Raw genomic sequence first — 19997 nt, 5'->3', positions numbered from 1 at the left:
ATGCTGTTACCTTGGGAAGGTGGTTCCTATTTTACTACTTGCATTTTTACATGCTTTCGAACTGCTAGATTGGCAGAAGCTAATGGGAGCTCACTCCATTACGTGGCACTAGGGATTCAAACTGCCGACCTATCTGATTGACAAGCTCAGTGTCTTAGCCACTGACATCCCTACTTAGTAAAGTCCCTACTTAGTAAACCCCACTTAGTAAAGACTTATTAAAAATTCAGCTTAGTACTAATTTACCTTAGTAAAGACTGGAACTGTTATTGTGATGATATTTGAGGGTAGAAATACTACATTTCTGGATAATAAGGTTATGGTATATGTACATAATTTCTTTCCACTTTAAGTGTCTAACCTTTGCAAACTTGAAATTAATTCCCAGTGAACTCTCTGAAGCTCTTTTAAATTCAAAAATGAGGAATAAACAATTGAACAAATATACTAGCATAATCCAGTGTAATAAATTCCAGATTTAACATATCCCAAATATTCCCAGAACTAGGTTCTTAGAGAACTTCATAGGGAGACAATGGTTTATATGTACATGGACAAGTTATTCCACAGGAAGTGTGCCAACATTGAGAATGCCCTACTTCAGGGTCTTTGCAAATGCAACTCCTTCTGGGAATGGGCTCCTCAGCAGGGCATTGGATCTTAGAGCAAACAGTCCTGAAGATAACCAACATCAGACATGTGCTGAGCTTTAAAGTGATCACCCTAAACTTGAACTGCAATGAGAAACTGGCTGGAAGCCAGTACAACTCTTGGAGTAAACATGCTATATGGATAAACCGGTAGATGCACCTCACTACCAGAATGACTGTGTTAAATTTCCAGATGGTTTTCAAGGTTAGCCCTATATAGAATAAATTGCAATAGTCTGCTTGTGAATTGAGGAATGTATGAGTGACTTTATGCAATGCAAGTGAAAAAAAATGTAATTGTACAAATGGGACTCCTAGATAAGATTTTCGCTATGGCTAAAGCAGGAGTAGTGAATCCAGGAGAGTCCCTGGATAGCAAACCATCTCTGCACAGTGATTCCTTTCTATCTGTGCAGATAGCCAAACATATTTTGGTTTTTCTTAATTGTTAATTTTTCTCTAAAAACATCACTAATTTGTGTTATGCATAGAGAAACATGTAGAATTCTCTTTGTGGAGTGAAAAAAAACATTTAGAAGAAAGTGGTAAATCATTTCTCTCTTATAAAAACAGCATCCATCCACAGATACACTAAGAACTCAATTTGACTTGAAGGAGATTTATTTATACCATTTTATTTCAAATGCATGTATAGTCAATAGTTTTAATCTCCCGCCACACACATGCATATCCCAACCAAAATTGCTGTTTCTTTTTCCCTACGGAGCAAACAATTTATGGGAACAAGTTTAATTGAAAGAACAAGGCAAGGTGTTGAACATTTACTGTCTTGTTCATTTAAACAACATATTTCTGAGAATCAAGCTTCTTATAGTTTCTTCATTCTCATTTTATTAAAAAAATGGAGGAAAAATAGATTGATTTTTTTCAAACTTTTATTGTTTATCTCCCATATTTTCACCCTTACTTCTAGTTTCTCCCTAATTCTATTAAAGCCTATATCTCAGCAATAGCAAATGACCTAGTAAAGTGTTAATTGAGAGAATGTGGACAAAAATTTAAAGCATGCTTGGAAAGAGGTGATTATTTTCATGCAATTGAAAGCATTATACAAAAAAAGTATTCAGTTGCATGAATCTCTTTTTATACTGAAACTTAAGTTTATCTGATTCGATAAGTTGTTCATGTGAGCTGGATCAAATTCCTTTTGACATGAATATGACGTACATAAAATCTAGCACACTTAACTATCAATAAAATTTGGAATGTGATTCCTAATTATATTTGCAATTAATCTGAACAAGGTAAATATCTAGTATTGAAGAAAGTATTTTTAAAATGTTAGCTTTAGTATAAAATGTCAGTGCTATGCCTTAAGTTTACTTTCTTTGAATAAATAAACATTTTAAATAAATTCTTGAAATTTATTTTTATATATTCTGTTTAGGAGCAGCTGCATGAGAAAATGATATATAGTAGCTTTCATTAAAGTGTTGCCAATAGGAGTTATCTGTGCATCTTCATGTGTATCAAATCCCTTTTTATGGCTTGATTTTGGATGACTGCCCAACTCTATTAGCTTTTTCTATTAATGAACCATGTAAATAGGACTGGGAAAAGTTGATATTCTGTTCTGTCATAATGAGATAAATGGGCTTTGAAATATCTTCATCCGTTTTTTTCCCAGGTAATCCTTGGGTTGCACTCATTTCTTCAGAGTTATGATGGCACTTTTAAAAAAATAATTATGACTGTTCCTTGAAGTTCCAGCCATCACAGTACCCCTACAGTTGCATGATAAAATTTGGGGGGGCATGGTGAATAGTTCGCATTTATGATCCCCATGCTGTTTCTCCTCTGCCTGGCTTGCCAGTCCTGGCTAGCCTCAAGCCCCACATCATGGTGGTTTTGTTGGCCATGCTGTGCATGGTGCCCTTACCACTGCCTCCACTTGCAGCTACTTTCCTGTGTGAGAAGCCCTTGGCTAAGTGGTTATCAGAAATTGCCTGGCAAGTGCTGCAGAAACATCACTGTCTTGTGATCCAATGGGAGGTTTGCCTTGTAACTGGCAGTATGGTACAGTGGGGAGGATTTTTAACCCCTTCCTGGCAGGGTGGCCATACCACCTTTGTTCCTTAGCACCTGCCCACAGCACCTATCTCTTTCCCTTGCTGCTTAGTAGCCTCATACTTGTTGCTCTCACCTGCAGTTTTCACCCACTGGACTGATTACCTGAGATTCTTATCTCTTCCCACATGGTGTTCCCATGAGGTCCTCACTTAATGACCTGCACCATCCTGGGTTATGAAGCAACTTGGATTGCTGGAATTGCCACCACTACATGATTATACTTTATGACACCATTGCTTGCTGATAGAAATTCCAGTCCCAGTTGCCATCATAATATGATGACTATCACAATATGGTCAGAATGCATATACTATGTGTTAATTGGTATATCTTCTTTCCATTATGGTATATCTTCTTTCCATTACACCATGTTAAGAGCATTGATGTCAACAGTTGAACTATTTTTTATTAAGTTTCATTATAAAATAAAAATAGAAAAAAACCCCAAATGTTAGAAAACTAAGAAAAGGAAGGAAGGAAGGAAAAATGTGAGGAGAAAGAAAAAACTGGTGACTTCCAATATTTTTTCAGTTGAGTAAAAACAAAAAATAGATACAACCTCAACCTATTACTTTGTATGTTACAACCGTTGATGAACTTTTCTTGAAATGAATATTATTTTTCCATTTCAGTCAAAAGATAAAATGATGCGAGGATCACGCAGAGGCTGTGTTAGACTAAGGGTAAGTATTTTTAGATATATATTTTTGGGTGGACTGAAAACTTGACATGGCTTATGTGCTTATTACTATATTTTTAAAAAACTTTACATTTCCTTTATATACTATTAAAACTCGCATTGTGTTTATCTCTCTGTTTGTACTCTCACGTTCGTCCAAACAGAGCATTACATTTCAACAATTTTTGAATCATGGTATCTAAAATCTGCTAACTTTAATAATGTATGAAAAATCTGGAACCCATTACTTCTATGGAATTGAAATTTCCACAATGTTTAGATGAGTTTTATTTCCAAAGTTTTTGGCTGTTGCAGGCTGCCCCTTGGGTCATATGATTGTGATTTCTTATGCTGCTTTCAAGCCTTCCACAAAGGAAGTCAATGGGGAAATCAACAGGAAGTTAGACATTGCTCTCATTTTCACTGTTTTTTTGCTTGCCTGTGGTTATTCCATTTATCTGTTTCAGTAGGAAAATATGGCCTTATTATTAAAGTTCATTTGCTGCTACAATTATTTTTGTATTTATGATGCTCTTCTTAGATGATCATGGAACCGCTCAGCATTAAGGTGAAAAAAGTATGGTCAGCCTAAATGTACTGTTCATTCGGGTCACATGAAATTTCATTACTTTTCCCTCAAAAAATAACTCAATGTGTCACTAGGTTGTCAAGTTTAATATAAATACATTTAATAATTACTCAGTCACAAAATATTTGGAGTCTGTTCAATTATATGGAGCAAGTTTCAAGAGTACCCAAGGCAAATCTGCTCAGTTTTCAAATAAAGAAAGAATATGTCCAGTTCCCCCTTGTCCAAACTTTTTGGAGTACTCCTTGATTATTGCTTGTAAATTGTTTTTGTTTCTATTTCTGAGAAATAGAATATCCATTGTATCTATAATAATAGAAACAGTACTGACAAAAGTTCCTACATTACTGGGAGAAAGTTACTATAGTGTATCATACTCCCGTAGTATAATAATCATGTTGTTCTTGTTTTGGGTAGACTGTGAAGTTAAGGTCTATACAGCAATCAGAAGACAGGTGATGATGAGGAAATTGTTCACACTTTGCCTAAATGATATTGAACAGGATTCAATTTTTAAATAAATATGTCAATAAATATAAATTGGCAATTATATTTTTTTACCTAGTAGTAAGTATCCTTAAATTCAATGTTGTTTCTGACAAGAAATGTATAATGTTTCTATGCATTTTCTTTGCAGTGTTTATTCATAGATAATAGCATGTTGATTGGTGAAAATAGAATCAAAGACATTTCTTTTTCAAATTTTAATTTTTTTAACCCTTAATGTATAATTGTCTAAATGTTTACAAATATATTCTTTTTTATTTGTATTTATATTTTACCTTCCCTCCAGAAGCTAAAGGACTTATTTTTATAACAAGCTGGTGAAATAGACTTACATCAGAGATAGTTGGCCCAGGTGGAACACATTGCTGGTTCACCTTAGGTAGAAAAATGTCTTGGGCTAATCCTGCTGAGCAATGTCAGCTTTTCAGATTCAGTTTGGCTGTTCAGCTTGAATCTGAGTGTGACTGGATTGTTTTAACAATGGTTTGTTAAATAAACCACACTTGACTTGATTCATGTAAAATATGACTTCCAAATTAAGTATATTTATATAACAAGGTATGTAACAATAACTATTGTGTTTTTGTGTAATGTCTGTGTCTTGTTCTGAAATGAGTGCATGTTTGAAGGGAGGCTCTGTGTATTTCTTCTCTAAGTGTGCCTTGTATAACATATCAATTATATTAATTTTCTAGCATGGAAAGGTATTAATATTTTTCCAGAATCTTTCAGGACTGCATGGAACACAGTTCTCCCTAAAATATATAATTAAAATCTACTAGTAATTTGTGCATGAAGCAGCTTTTTTTGAGAGAGTACATACATCAGTTTTGAAGACACAGTTGGGAGTTACTTTAAAGCCAACACAGAATTGTAATCAGGACTTATAATTAAAATGTATTATATGTGTTACAACAGTTTTTCTTGTTTCTGTTTATGTTAAAAATCAGTTGGAAAGTCTGTCTTTAAAATACTGGCATAAATTTCCAGTTCTGCCAATTCTTCTTACTTATCTTTAATATCATTGAGAATTGACCATTGGAATTTTTTAATTATACTTTCATCTTTCTTATTGGTGGCATCTTTTAATTTGGATTTAATAAGGCATAGGGTAGAAAAAATGGTCAATTTACAGAAGTGGAAAAGGACACTACTTTAGGAAATAAACCTATGACATTGGAGTTAAACAGTGCATTCGCCAAGAGGCCTATTTAGTGACAATTAATACTGCAGTACTGCACATAAGTGTATTTGCCTCTGAACTAAGTAATTGGTGTTTCTATATGTAGTCCCTTTACAAGTATATTTACTAGACACTGCATCTATAGTCATTTATTCAAAGTATCCTTGTAAGTTCATAAAATAAAAATAAAAATGAACAATTTCCTGAGAAGCATTAGTAGGGCAAGAAAACGCTAATCCCTAAGAGAATTTTACTTATTTTAATGTAACAAAAATATAGTGGTCTGTCAAAACGCATAGCGTCTCTTGCACTTTTTCTTGTTCTAATGTTGATTTGTCAGTTCTTTAACGATGCCTGAATCTTTAAAAATATAACTAAGAGCTGTTTAAAATAATGATTATACTATATTTAATAACTGAATAGAATGAGGAGCTTCCAACCTACTAGGACAACCTGTGAGCCACTGCAAAAATGTGTCATCGTTTACAAAAAAAGAATTAAATTTTTTAATTCAGATCATGAAATGCTAACTTCATTTATGAAGAACCCAGAAATAATGGCGCTGAATGAGTTACACTTACAACCAGTCCTCAAAGTTATGGCCATTGTGGTGCCACCACCATAATCATGTGATTGCAGTTTGGGCTGCAATCAGCTCATATTTATGATAGTTGCAATGTCCCTTAGTCATGTGATTGTGATTTGTAACCTTCCCACGGTGAGCCATGGTGACACAGTGGTTAGAGTGTAGTACTGTAGGCTATGTCTGCTGACTGCTGTCTGTCTGCAATTTAGAAGATGGAATCTCACCAGGCTCAAGTTTGACTCAGCCTTCCATCCTTCTGAGGTCGGTAAAATGAGGACCCATGTTGTTGGGGGCAATATGCTGACTCTGTAAACTGCTTAGAGAGGCCTGTAAAGCACTGTAAAGCGGTATATAAGTCTAAGTGCTATTTCTATTCCCAGCTGACTTCCCACCAGGGAAAAATCAGTGGGGAAGCTAGCAGGGAAATGTCACAGGTCGCTGTGGTTAATCTGCCCCAGTTTTCCTGTGCACAGTGTCATAGACTCCTTCCAGTAGTCTCCCTGTGCTTGCAGCAGTGGTGGGTTGCAGGTGGTATGCCCCGGTAAGGGCGTACCGGAGTCTGCCCGGAGCACCGGATACCATTCCGGTACGATGCTCCGGAGGGCCATCCGCCTGCCCGAGCTCCTTATCTGTTAAGCCTTTGGCGCTTCTGCACATGTGCAACACTCTGCCAAGCAGCTTGAGTGTTGCGGAGGCGCGCTGCTCGCATCACGTGGGCAACACCGGGCCTGCTCCAACTGTACTGGTTGGAATGGGATCCGGAACTTACCACTGGTACATAAGGCTCTCCTCATTTAAAATCTCATACAAGAGGGGAGAGTGGACCTGGCATGTATTATGGAGACCTGGTTGGGCCATGAGGGGGGTGTTCCCCTCGTGGAATTATGCCCACCAGGCTTCCAGGCGTTCCACAAGCCAAGAGCCCAGGGCAGGGGCAGGGGGTGGCGGTGGTTATTAGGGAAAGTCTTGTACCTCGGGAAGTCACTGTGCCTCAAATAGGTGGGTGTGAGTCCCTTTTTGTGAAGTGGGGCCTTGGAGCTCAGATGGGCCTTTTTGTCACGTACCTGTCTCCCTGCTGCGTTTCATCGGCCCTGCCTGAGCTGCTGGATGTGTTAGCTGGGCTGACAATTGATTTCCCCAGACTTATGGTCCTGGGGGATTTCAGTCTGCCTTCCATTGGCGAGACATCCGATTCAGCTCGGGAGTTCATGGCTTCCATGATGGCTGTGGACCTAACTCAGAGATCCCACTCATAACAAGGGACACACGCTCAACCTGATTTTTGTCTCTGGACAGTGGATGAATGATCTAGTTTTAGGGGATATTGTTATTCAACCCTTGTCATGGTCTGATCATTTCCTCCTCAGGCTTGACTTCCATACTGCTACCCCCCCGCCACAGGGAGGCAGAACTGATTAGATGGTTCCGCCCCAGATGCCTGATGGACCCTGAAAGGTTTCTGATGGAGCTTGGGACTTTTCCTGAATCCCTTGCTCACAGCTCAACCGAGGCCCTAGTGGAAGCCTGGGATAGGGCGGCCACTGGGCCTTGGAGTGCATTGTGCCTTTGCGGCCTCTGACTCGGTGCCATCCTGGGTAGTTCCTTGGTCTACCGAGGAGCTCCAGGAGATGAAGCGCCGTAGAAGATGCCTAGAGAGTGGTTGGAGGGCCAGCCGGTCCGAATCTGACCGAACACTAGTAAGGACTCATATTAAGTCCTACTTAGTGGCGATAAAAGCGGCAAAACGGGAACATTTTTCCGATCTTATCGCATCCGCAGATAACTGCCCAGCCGTCCTGTTTAGGGTGAGCCATTCCTTACTTAATCAAGGAACTGGGGAAGACCCCTTGCTGGGCAGAGCTGAGGAATTAGTCCAGTGTCTGCAGGACAAAATCGCTCAGATTCGGACAGGCTTGGACTCTGACTGGGTAGATTCGGATAAGTCGAAGGGGTTTAATCTTGTGGAGACTATCTGGGATGAGTTTGATCCTGTGACTCCCGAGGGCATGGACAGGATTATGGGGAGTCTTAGTGCTGCCACTTGTGTGCTGGACCCGTGTCCCTCCTGATCAGTTTCGGCTTCCCCGGAGGTGACACGAGGCTGGCTCCAGGCGATTACCAATACTTCATTGAGAGATGGGTCCTTTCCCACCACCTTGAAGAAGGCAGTGGTGAGGCCCCTTCTTAAGAAGCCTTCCCTGGACCCAGCTTCTTTAGCCAACTATTGTCTGGTCTCCAACCTCCGCTTTGTAGCAAAGGTTGTTGAGTGAGTGGTAGCATGTCAACTTCCCCAGTACCTGGATGAAGCTGCCTACGTGGATCCGTTTCAGTCGGGTTTCAAGCCTGGGTACAGCACGGAGATGGCATTGGTCGCGTTGGTTGATGATCTCTGGCGGGCCTGGGACAGGGGTTGCTCCTCTGTCCTGGTCTTATTAGACCCCTCAGCGGCTTTTGATACCATCGATCATGGTATCCTATTGCGATGACTCGGGGGGGGATTGGGAGTGGGGGGCACCGTTTTGTGGTGGTTCTCCTACCTCTCGGATCGATCGCAGTTCATGTTGACTGGAGGGCAGAGATCGACCCCAAGGCGCCTCACTTGTGGGGTGCCCCAGGGGTCGGTTCTGTCACCCCTCCTATTCAACATATATATGAAATCGCTGGGCGAGATCATTCGTGGTTTTGGGGTACGGTATCATCAATACACTGATGATACCCAATTTTTCATGTCTATCCCAAACCACCTCAACGATGTCCTCGACGTGATGTTCTGGTGCCTGGAGGCTGTGCGGACATGGATGGGGACGAACAGGCTCAAGCTCAATCCCTCCAAGACTGAGTGGCTGTGGTTTCCGTCACCCCCATTCGTGCATCATGTATCATCTTTGATGATAGGGGGAGAAATTTTAGCCCCCTCAAAGAGGGCCCGCAATCTGGGAGTCCTCCTGGATACTCGGCTTAGTTTAGAAGAACCTCTTATGGCTGTGACCAGGGGGGCCTTCTACCAGGTCCGCCTGGTACGCCAGTTGCGCCCCTTCCGGGATCGGGATGCCCTGTGCACAGTCACTAACACAGTCCTTTCTCGCCTGGACTACTGTAATGCTCTCTACATGGGGCTGCCCTTGAAGAGCACCCGGAGGCTCCAGCTGGTCCAGAATGCGGCCGCGCAGGTTGTCATGGTGCTCCCATGTTACACCCTTTTTAGGCAGCCTGCACTGGTTGCCGGTTGTTTTCCAGGTGCAATTCAAGGTGTTAATTATGATCTTTAAAGTGCTCCATGGCTTAGGCCTGGGGTACTTGCAAGACCGCTTACTGCCACTGGTAGCCTCCCACCGTCCAGTACGATCCCACAGAGTCGGTCTGCTCAGGGTGCCGTTGGCCAGGCAGTATCGGCTGACGACCCCCCAGGGGGAGAGCCTTTTCTGTGGGAGTGCCTTCCCTTTGGAATGAGATGCCCCCGGAGCTTCGCATAATCCCCGACCTCCGGTCCTTCCGGCGTACCCTAAAAAGTTGGCTTTTTCAGCAAGCCGATCTGGCCTGAATAGAATAATTACATTATTAATTTTAAGTTGTTAATTTTAATTTAATCCTAAATTTGATTTAAATTGTCAATGGAAGGTTATTGGATTGCCTATTTAATCTTTTTAAACTTTTGTTATATGTGTTTTTATTTTTTATTTTTTATTTAGAATATTTTATTTTCTTATCACACACTCACATGTATACTATACATAGCCAACACCATACAGCATTAGACAATAATTACATCAGTTCCTCTTGTCAGCAATGCCCCAGAAAATAGGAACCCAATATAGCTCTTCCGCTCTCCATACACCTCTTTCTTCCACCACCCTCCAACTTTCTATCTTCCCTCCATCATCCCCCTCTACCCTACTTCCCCTCCCCCTCTACCACTCCTCTCTCCACATCCACCACCCCCATCCTTCTCACCTTTCCCCCCACCCTCTCTCCCAACTCTCTCTGTCCATCTTTCTTCTTTCCCACTCCTCCTCGCCTTGGTGTATTTCCGCTACATGTCAATATACTTGGCCTATCCTATTTTTAAAGAAAAATTAAAAAAAGAACAGTATACATGTGGAGTCACATTACACTGAAATCTAACACATCTTGTCTGACCTGATATATATCCCTCCCCCCCACCCGACCCCCCACAACCTTCCCCCCCGACTTCCCAGAACCCGTACACGGTATAGATTTTTAACAAACACAGCCTAAAATATATTGAGAAAAAAAAGAATAAGAAATTAATAACATCTCTACATTGATCTTAGCTCCTCCTTGCTAAGCTAACTTTAAACAATTTAAATCATTCCTGATCTTAAGCATAGGCTATCTGGAATTTCTTAGTCCCGTATTTATTTTGTATATAATCAATCCATTTTTTCCAGTCTTGTTTATATCTCTCATTTGAGTGGTCTTTAAGATATGCAGATATTTTAGCCATCTCGGCTAAATTTGTGACTTTCAATGTCCATTCTTGAATTGTAGGCAGGTCTTCCTTCTTCCAGTATTGCGCCACCAACAGTCTTGCTGCCGTTATTAAGTGCAAAATCAAGTTAATCTCTACCGCTGTAGAGTCAGTAATTATACCTAACAAAAATAACTGAGGAGTAAACTTTATCCTTCTTTTAAAGATATTTTGCATAATCCACCATATTTTTATCCAAAATGCCTTAACCTTTTGGCAAGTCCACCATATATGGAAATATGTAGCATCGAGAGAACCACATCTCCAACATTTGGGTTGTAAAATCAGACACATAGAAGCCAACTTTTTAGGATCTAAATGCCATCTATAGAACATCTTGTAAAAATTTTCTCTCAGGTTTTGGGCTTGTGTAAATTTCACATTTCTTACCCAAATTCTTTCCCATGTATCCAACATTATTGGTTCTTCAATATTTTGAGCCCACTTTATCATACAATCTTTAACTAATTCTGTTTCCGAATCCATCTGTATTAATACATTATATATCCTCTTTATATGCATTAAACTTTGGTCTCTTATTTGTTTAAATAGATTATCCTCAACTTGGATAAAACCAATTTTTTGATCTATTCTCCACCTGGCCTGTAATTGCCCATACTGGAACCATGTTTGAACTACCTTCTCCTCTTTTAATACCTCTTAAGGATTTTAGTTGTAGTACCCCCCTTTCCAAAATGAGAAGCTGTCTATAAGTAGTTCTATCCTGTTTTTGTGCTATATTCATATTTTCAATTGCATGTCTAGGAATTGCCCACATTTTGTCCAGTTTTTTGTTAAATAACAGGTAAGCATGCCAACCATATACCAGATCATATCCCTCAATATTCAGTATCATATCACTGGTTAAATCGATCCAATCACTAATTACGGATAATACCACTGCATCATAATATAGTTTTAGATTGGGTAGTTTCAAACCTCCCCTCTCGTGTACATCTTGCATCATTTTCAGCTTTACTCTCGGCTTCTTTCCTGCTCATACAAATTTATTGATACTCTTCTGCCATTCTAAAAGATTGACATCTTTTTTGAGTATGGGTAACATTTGGAAAAGAAATAAAAATTTTGGTAAGATATTCATTTTCACTGCCGCTATTCTTCCCAACAAAGATAAGTGCAACTTCTCCCATTTTTTCATCTCTATCTGTATACTATGCCAGAGTGGTTCATAATTATACTTATATAATTTCCCATTTGAGATTGAAATATTAACTCCGAGATATTTGACCTTTTTGACTACCTCACAACATTCCTCCTAATTCTTCCTTTTGTTTAGTGTTCCTATTTATGGCTAATGTTTTTGTTTTCCCTAAGTTTATTTTAAAACCAGATACTTGACCATATTGATTAATCATATTCATTAAGACCATACTGGATTCCTGCAGTTGTTCCAAAATTATAACCAAATCATCCGCAAAGGCACGCACTCTATTCTTGCTGCCTAATCTTAATTCCTTTTAGACCATCCAACCCCCTTATTTTATTCAACAATACTTCCAAAGTTATAATAAACAATAGTAGGGACAAAGGACAGCCCTGTCTTGTACCTTTTCCAATTTGAAAAGAGTCTGTTAAACTTCCATTGACTATGATTTGAGCTGTTTGCTGTTGATATATTGCTTTAATTGATTGTAAAAAACTATCTCCTATCTGCATTTTTTGCAATATGTTCAGCAGAAATTGCCAATTAACTCGATCAAAGGCTTTCTCAGCATCCAAAAATATGAACGCAGCAGGAATTTGATTGTTCTTTCCCAAGTATTCTAATGCAGTGGTCCCCAACCTTTTTATCGCCGCGGACCAGTCAGCCTTTGATAATTTTACCGTGGCCCGCTGAGCGCGCGCAGGGGTGGGGGGCGTTGTTCTGCAGCGATCATGGCCCCCAGCCATTAATGTCTAAACTGCTGCAAGATATACTTAAATATTGATAAAATGTGAGGGGGTGTACTCACTTCTGTGATATCTATCCATCCATGTCTGTCTCTGTCTCTGTCTCTGTCTCTCTCTGTGTATGTATGTGTGTATGCGTGTATGTGTATATATCCTCTATCTATCTATCATCTATCTATCTATTTATCTATTTATCCATCCATCCATCCATCCATCCCTCTCTATCTATCAATCACCTATCCACCATCTATCTATCTATTCTAGCTGGCTGGGCAATTTGGGGAGTTGAAGTCCAAAAGTGTTAAAGTTGCTGAGATTGAGAAATGAGGACGAAACAAAAGGGAAGAGAATGAAACAAGGTCGTGGAGAGAGATTGCAAAATGAAAGGGCAACTTCTCTTTTTATTTCCTACCACCCCCACCACCCCCACCGTGCCTCTCTGGCAATTGGCTGCCCAGGAGGTGGGGAGGGGAAGATGTTTCACAGACAGCTGCCACCCTCCCATCTCTCTCTCTCTCTCTCTCTCTCCGCCTCCCCATCTGACCTCGGCTGCTCCACGGCGGAGACCCCAGAAGGCAAGCAAAAAAAAAAAAAAAAGGGCTCAGGAGTGGGGGAAGGAAACAAACCCCATCACGTTCCTATCTGTGAAAGCTCCCCGCTCCCTTCCTGGGCAGCCAATTGCCAGAGAGGCAGTGTGTGTACGTGTGTGTGTGGGGGGGGTTTGGCAGCCCGCGGCGCGCCTAGTCCGCTGTGGAACGCGCTGCCACCCACCCAGCGCTCGCTCTCTCGCTCTCTCCCCCCCTCCAATCTCCCGCTTCTGCTTCGACTGGCCAGCAACTTGTCCCTGCTTGCCCGGGGACTGGCCTCTGATTGGCTGGCGGGGAGAAAGCCTCGCCAGGGAAGGAGGCGAGGACTCCGGGGTGACGTCATGGGGACGGCGCCCCCAGGTAGCGGCGAACCAAACGCGCTCCGTCTCCACGAGCTACCAAGGCGGCCGGGCGGGCGGCCGGGGTGGGAGTGGGGTTTGGACCGGAGAGGCGGCTCTCGGGTTCGAGTCCCGGGGTTGATCTCAGGCTGCGCGTGTGGGTGAAGAGGCAGCAGGGATCATGGCCCCCGGCCGCTGCAGCAATCATGGCCCCCGGCCGCTGCGCGGCCCGGTGCCAGGTACTCCACGGCCCGGCACCGGTCCGCGGACCGGGGGTTGGGGACCACTGTTCTAATGCATTAATAATTAATCTAACATTACTTTTCATTTGTCTCCCTTGAATAAAACCTGTCTGGTCAGCGTGTATCAATTGTTGAATAACCAGCATTAACCTATTTGCTAGTATTTTAGTAAAAATTTTATAATCTACATTAAGTAATGAGATAGGTCTATAGTTTTTTGGTTGAGTAGTATCTTGATCTTCTTTGGGTATCAGAGATATAAAAACTGTCTTCCAAGATGGAGGCACCTTACCTTCCGTTTGAATCTTATTAAATAATTCTCTAAGAGGTTCTACCATTTCTAACTGTAGATTTTTATAGTAAGCCGCTGTCAAGCCATCTGTGCCTGGTGCCTTCCCTGACTTTAACTGCTTAATTACCTGTAAAATTTCCCCCGAGGTTATTGGTTGATTCAATTTTTGCCTGTGCTCTTCTTTAACTAAGGATATTTTCTCTTTATCTAAACATTTCTCTATATCTAAACCATTAATTTTATCCCCCTTATACAACTCTGTAAAAAATTCCCGGAATGCCTTTTAAATCTCATCCTGTTGAAACACCTCCTTCCCTCTATAGATCAATATAGATATATTTTGAGATTTCCTTTTTTCCCTAATCTGATAAGCTAACCATCTGCCAGGTTTATTTGCGTTGCAGAAAGTATTATGTTTTGCGTATAACAAATTAGTGGCTACCTGGTCAGAAATCAACATATCAAATTGAGATTTTAATATGGTAATTGCTTCCTTGACCTTTGTATCGCCTGGGTTCAATGTTAACTCCAGCTCTTTCCTCCTAATTTCCTCTTCCAATTCTGTTCGTTTTACCCCTTGTTTATGTCTATGTGATTTATTTATATTTATCAGCACTCCTCTCATATACGCTTTGCTTGCATCCCATACAAATTCCATAGGTGTACCCTTATTCATATTAAAAACAAAGTGTTCGGTTAGCAATTTTTTACAATCATTGATATACTTTTCATATATAAATAAGTTTTCATTCAATCTCCAAGACCTTCTTGCCTGTACCACCCCTCCCAATTCCATCCAAACTGAGTTATGATCCGAAAGAACTCTAGCCGCAATCTTTGTCTTCTTCACCCTGGAAAGCAAATCATTAGTGATTAATATAAAATCAATCCTAGAAAAGGATTGATGCCTATCAGAAAAGAAGGTAAAATCATATTCCTCTGCATTTCTTTCTCGCCAGATATCTCTCAGTTCAAAGTCATCCATCATGTTAAAAAAGGATTTAGGTAGCTTTGCTCGCATCTTAGTATTTGGGTGAGAAATCATCTTATCTCTCTTGGTATCTATAACACCATTCCAGTCACCCAATAGTATACAAGACCTATAATCCCACTGTACTAATTTAGCATGAAGATTTCTATAGAATCCGTCTTGCTGTTGATTAGGAGCATAAATTCCCCAAAACAATGTCTTTTTCCCTTCTAGGATCAAATCTAACACAATGTATCTTCTGTAGGGATCTGCTTCAATTAATTCAGCTTTCATATCTTTTCCTAAGTATACAACTATACCATTTTTCTTTTCCATAGCAGAAGCTACAAAATGTTGACCAAGTCTTGGGTTAATCAAATATTTTTGATTGGTTGATTTAATATGAGTTTCTTGCAAACAAATTATATCATTCTTGAACTGTTTAAGATAGTGAAATATTTTCTTTCTCTTCTGTGGAGAATTCAATCCATTGACATTCCATGTTAAAATCTTAATTGTCATCTTTGGTTACCTGAAGCTTTTTTAGAGCCTCCTGCATAGCCTGTTTAACCTTTGGCCTGGCTCCTCCCACTGTTTCTGTACTGGTTGCTGTAGCTCCTTGATCGATGGCGGGTAATTGTTGAAGTTGTTGCGTTTTAGCTTGTTGCTCCATTCGTCTAGTAATCATACGGCTAGGTCTTTGTTCCATAACACCTTGCGCTTCTAGGAGAGAGAGATGATCCATCTTATCTGGTAGTTGTGTGATTTGCTGTCTGTCTTGTCCTTCTTGTGATCTTTCTCTGGGTCCAGATGGTGGAGGATGTCCAGCCTTCAAAATATTGTAGTAAAAATCTCGAGCTTTCCATACTGAGTTGAGATGATATCTTTGCCTATCAAATGTGAGTATAATACCGAATGGTGCGTCCCATCTGTACTGTATCTGACGATTTCTAAGTTCAACTAAAAAGGCATAATCTCTCCTGGCTCTTAGCATTTGAGGTGGTATCTCTTTCAAAACAGTCAGGTCTTGACCCCCAATTTGGAGCTTAGTTTTATAAGACTCTTGTAATATTGTGTTTCTGAGCTCTCTTGTGGTAAAATATATAACAATGTCTCGAGGGAGCTGGCTCTGCTTTGCCACCCAAGAATTAACGCGATAAACTTTATCAATTTGCCAGTCAAACTTAGCCCCCGGTCTTCCCAACAGACTATCAAAGGCTTCTGAAAAAATCTGTTTCAGGTTTTCCTGCTTTTCTTCACCAACCCCCTTACTCTTAATGCCAGCTCCATTTGTCTGTACTGTATCATAATAATTTCTTTTTCAGCATTTTCAACTTTTTGTTGCACCACCTCTGTTTTCGATGTCAAATTAATATTAGCTTCATTAAGATCCTCTAGAGCAGTGTTTCCCAACCTTGGCAACCTGAAGATGTCCGGACTTCAACTCCCAGAATTCCCCAGCCAGCGAATGCTGCCGGCAGCATTCGCTGGCTGGGGAATTCTGGGAGTTGAAGTCCGGACATCTTCAGGTTGCCAAGGTTGGGAAACACTGCTCTAGACTATCTTCAATTCCGGAAACATGTTCTGTCAGTACATTTACAAGCCCCAGCGTATCATCTCTGATTTTAGCAACCCTGGCATCAATTTTATCATACAACTCCTCTTTAAGTTCTTTTATCTCCTCTTTTATCTCCTCTTTAAAATCTTTAAGTTTGTCTTCCACTTTAATTGTCTGAGTGTTGAGAGCCTCATTCAATTCCCTCAAGAAAAATTCTTTCGTTAGTAGATCGCCAATAGAGGGCGTAGAGAGCGGAGGCTGCGGCTTTGTGCCAGGTATTGGCGATGTGCTTCCGGGGGCTGAGGGAGGGGGTATCTTCAAATTAGGATTTGGTTTTGAGGCCATTCCAAGTTTTATCTTCAAGCAATTAGTAAAACTCTACTGGCCCGCTATACAGCTATGGAAAGAGGTACTAAATCACCCCTTTATTTTGAAATTTTTAAGGCTCCGAGGGACTTTGCAAAAGGTTTCAGAAGATAAACATTGTAACAAGACAGTTCAGTATACTCATCGCCATTTTAAGTGTCTGTTTATTAGCTAGGTTAACAGAAGAAAGTCTTGTAAAAATGAAACTAATTAATAAAACTCTGCTGGCCGGCTGTGAAGCAAAGTAATAAATCACTCCCTTCCTTTGAAGTTTTAAGACTCCATAGAACTTTACAAGGAGATTAAGAAAGTAAACATTGTTACGGAGCAATTCAACAAGCTCGTCGCCATTTTGAATGCCTCTTTAAGTAGCTAGATTAACGAAAGAAGATCTTGTAAAAATAAAGCTAGGATTTGAATAAGCAATTAAAGTTCTCGCATACAAGTTCTGCTCGTGTTAAAATCAAATAAATCAAGCCTTGTTCTGAGTAGGAGAACGCTTACTTTGTGCTGCAAAAAGCAGCTGGAGATCCCCAGCACGGATACAGTTCTGCCTTCAGCTGCCCCCCCCTCTCTTCGCAGACACAGAAGCTGCAAAAATCAAAAAGGCACTTGCTCAACAGAACTCCTCTCCTTCCCTTCTTGCCCGAAGAGTAAGGTACCTGTCAGACGTCTAATAGATGATCTTCTAAACAGATAACGCGACCAGGAACTCGGGAGCAGCTATGTTAAGCTGCTTCCATCAGTAAGCCCCTCCCAGGAAGCCGTTATATGTGTTTTTATGTTGTACGCCGCCCTGAGTCCTTTGGGAGAAGGGCGGCATATAAGTCCAATAAAACCAAACCAAACCACTGGCTTGCACACATTGTTGCTATCTTTTTCTTGGACTTTTTACACTTGCACAGACCTACATCCTCCTTCCCTCACCCTGAACTGTGTTATGCTCTCTTTCCCTTTGCCTCCCTAGTCTCACACCATGCTGTCACCCTTCAGGTTCTTTAAATTTATACTTATCAAGAATTTAATACAGATAGTCCTTGACTTACAACAATTCACTTATTGACCGTTCAAAGTTATAATGGTACTGAAAAAGCAACTTCTAACCATTTTTCAGAGTTATGACCTTTGCAGCATCCCCATAATCATGTGATCAAAATTCAGATGCTTGGCAATATTTATGACCATTGCTGTGTCCCAAGGTCACATGATCCACTTTTGTGATCTTCTGACAAGCAAAGTCAATGGGGAAACCAGACTCACTTAACATCCAGGTTACTAACTTATCAACTGCAATGATTCAGTTAATAACGGTGGCAAGAAAGGTTGCAAAATGAAAGCAAAATCTCACTTAACAACATAAATTTTGGACTCCATTGTGGTCGTAAGTCGAGGACTACAGGTAGTCCTGATGATATTTATTACTTACAGAAAGTAAAAGATAAATCTAAAAGATAGAAGAGGAAAAAAATGCAAGAAAAGAAGAAAGAAAACTAGTTGTGAATTTACAATGACTTCTCATTGTCTCTTCAACTGATACTGATAAACCTCTTTTTCTTCCTTCCTCTTATCTTTTCTAGTCATCCTTTTATCCCCATATTAAATTCTCATCTTTTTCAATCATTAAATCCAGAAACCATTACTTCACTTTTTTCTCCTTTTAGCAAAAAGTCCATAAAAGGTTTCCAACCCATTATAAAAGCTTGTCTTTTTTCTCCTTGATCAAACAAGGTAATTTTGCCACTTCCACTAATTCTAATTGTTTGAAGATCTATTCTTCATTTGCATGTTAAATATTTTGTGCATAGAATAACCTTGTTATTATTACAATATGTAAAATTAATCTTCCATGAGCATTTCCTAATTCAGTACCCATAAGTCCCAATAAAAACATTAACATTTATACATTTTTGCAATTACACATTACTCATTTTCAAATTCCATTTTATGCTTCTCAGTTCTAATTACCCTTTTTATATTAAATATTTCTTTTAATTGTGTGTATGAAAACCATCTAAAATTATGACCTTCCGCAGATAATTGTTTGCTTGACTTCATTTTAAGTTCTTCAACTTCCTGTATTAATAAATCCTCTGTCCTCTGTTCCTCTTCTATAAAATGTTTCCTGCGCTAAGACCAATAAAGTTATTTTTGGACACAGCTGGGGTTTGTATTTGTTGCATATATTTAGTATTGCATCTCACATAGTGATTTTTAAAATCCACATTAACTTTAACTTTATCGTACCATAAAAATCTATGCCAACCACCCTTTGAGTTAGTTCTTCCAATTCTAATATATCCCTCAATTTTCTCTTTTGTTAGCTAAACAGAATCCAGTTTAACCAGTTCTTGATAGGTCACTTAGTCAATATTTTATTTTTGTTTTTTGAACTGAGTGCTTGAAACATACATTATAATTTTCAGTGGGACTGTACTCTAAGTAGAATGTGACAGTTATCTCCTTGGGTCTCCACTTTATGATTCTTTTAATGTATCCTAAAGTGTTTGCCTTTTTACCGGCTTGGGTAGGTTTGGGTATCATTGGCTTGGATTCAACCGTGGCACGACAAAACTGCGCTCGTCAAAATAGCGGTGATAAAATCGCGTCGCTAAAGCCGCGACGTCATCACCGCGCGTCATCACCGCCGCGACAACAGCGCGGCGACAGAGGGGCGCTTTAAAACAGTGCGGCAGCAGAAAGCGGATTTAAATTAAGGTAAGGGTTAGGATTAGGGTTAGGGGTTTGTTTTAGGGTTAGGTTTAGGGTTAGGTTTAGGGTTAGGTTTAGGATGCTGAGTGCTTGAGAATGCGCGGATTTTCCCTCCGCGATTATGTCATCGCGGTAGGGTCGTGGTTTTCCTTAGCGCTTCGAACGGCGCGAATTAGTCTTCGCGCTTATGTCTGCGCGGATAAGGGCTTCGCGAATTTGTGGTGGAACCGGATTCAACACCTAGAATCTT

At 40.3% G+C, this 19997-nt stretch overlaps 2 protein-coding genes across 4 annotated transcripts in view; both read left to right on the top strand.

Moving 5' to 3' along the window:
• OSBPL9 (oxysterol binding protein like 9) overlaps window positions 1-19997 on the top strand; it is a 70729-nt gene that overhangs the window by 982 nt on the left and 49750 nt on the right. For all 3 annotated transcript variants that reach the window (XM_087719671.1, XM_087719670.1, XM_087719669.1), the window contains exon 2: window positions 3374-3424. In XM_087719671.1, coding sequence (XP_087575797.1) covers window positions 3374-3424 — 51 coding nt within the window. The remainder of the gene's footprint in view (window positions 1-3373; window positions 3425-19997) is intronic.
• On the top strand, window positions 8937-9822 carry LOC148044590 (uncharacterized). Its single transcript, XM_087719681.1, has one exon. It carries the CDS (start codon window positions 8937-8939, stop codon window positions 9552-9554), a length of 618 nt encoding a protein of 205 aa, XP_087575807.1. The 3' UTR covers window positions 9555-9822.

This window comes from Thamnophis sirtalis, unplaced genomic scaffold (assembly GCF_051295495.1).
Source record: "Thamnophis sirtalis isolate CommonGarterSnake01/CBP01778 unplaced genomic scaffold, rThaSir2_p1.2 scaffold_7, whole genome shotgun sequence".
Classification (NCBI taxonomy): Eukaryota; Metazoa; Chordata; class Lepidosauria; order Squamata; family Natricidae; genus Thamnophis; species Thamnophis sirtalis.
Note: the sequence above shows the minus strand (reverse complement) of the source record. Positions and strands in the feature narration are given on the sequence as shown.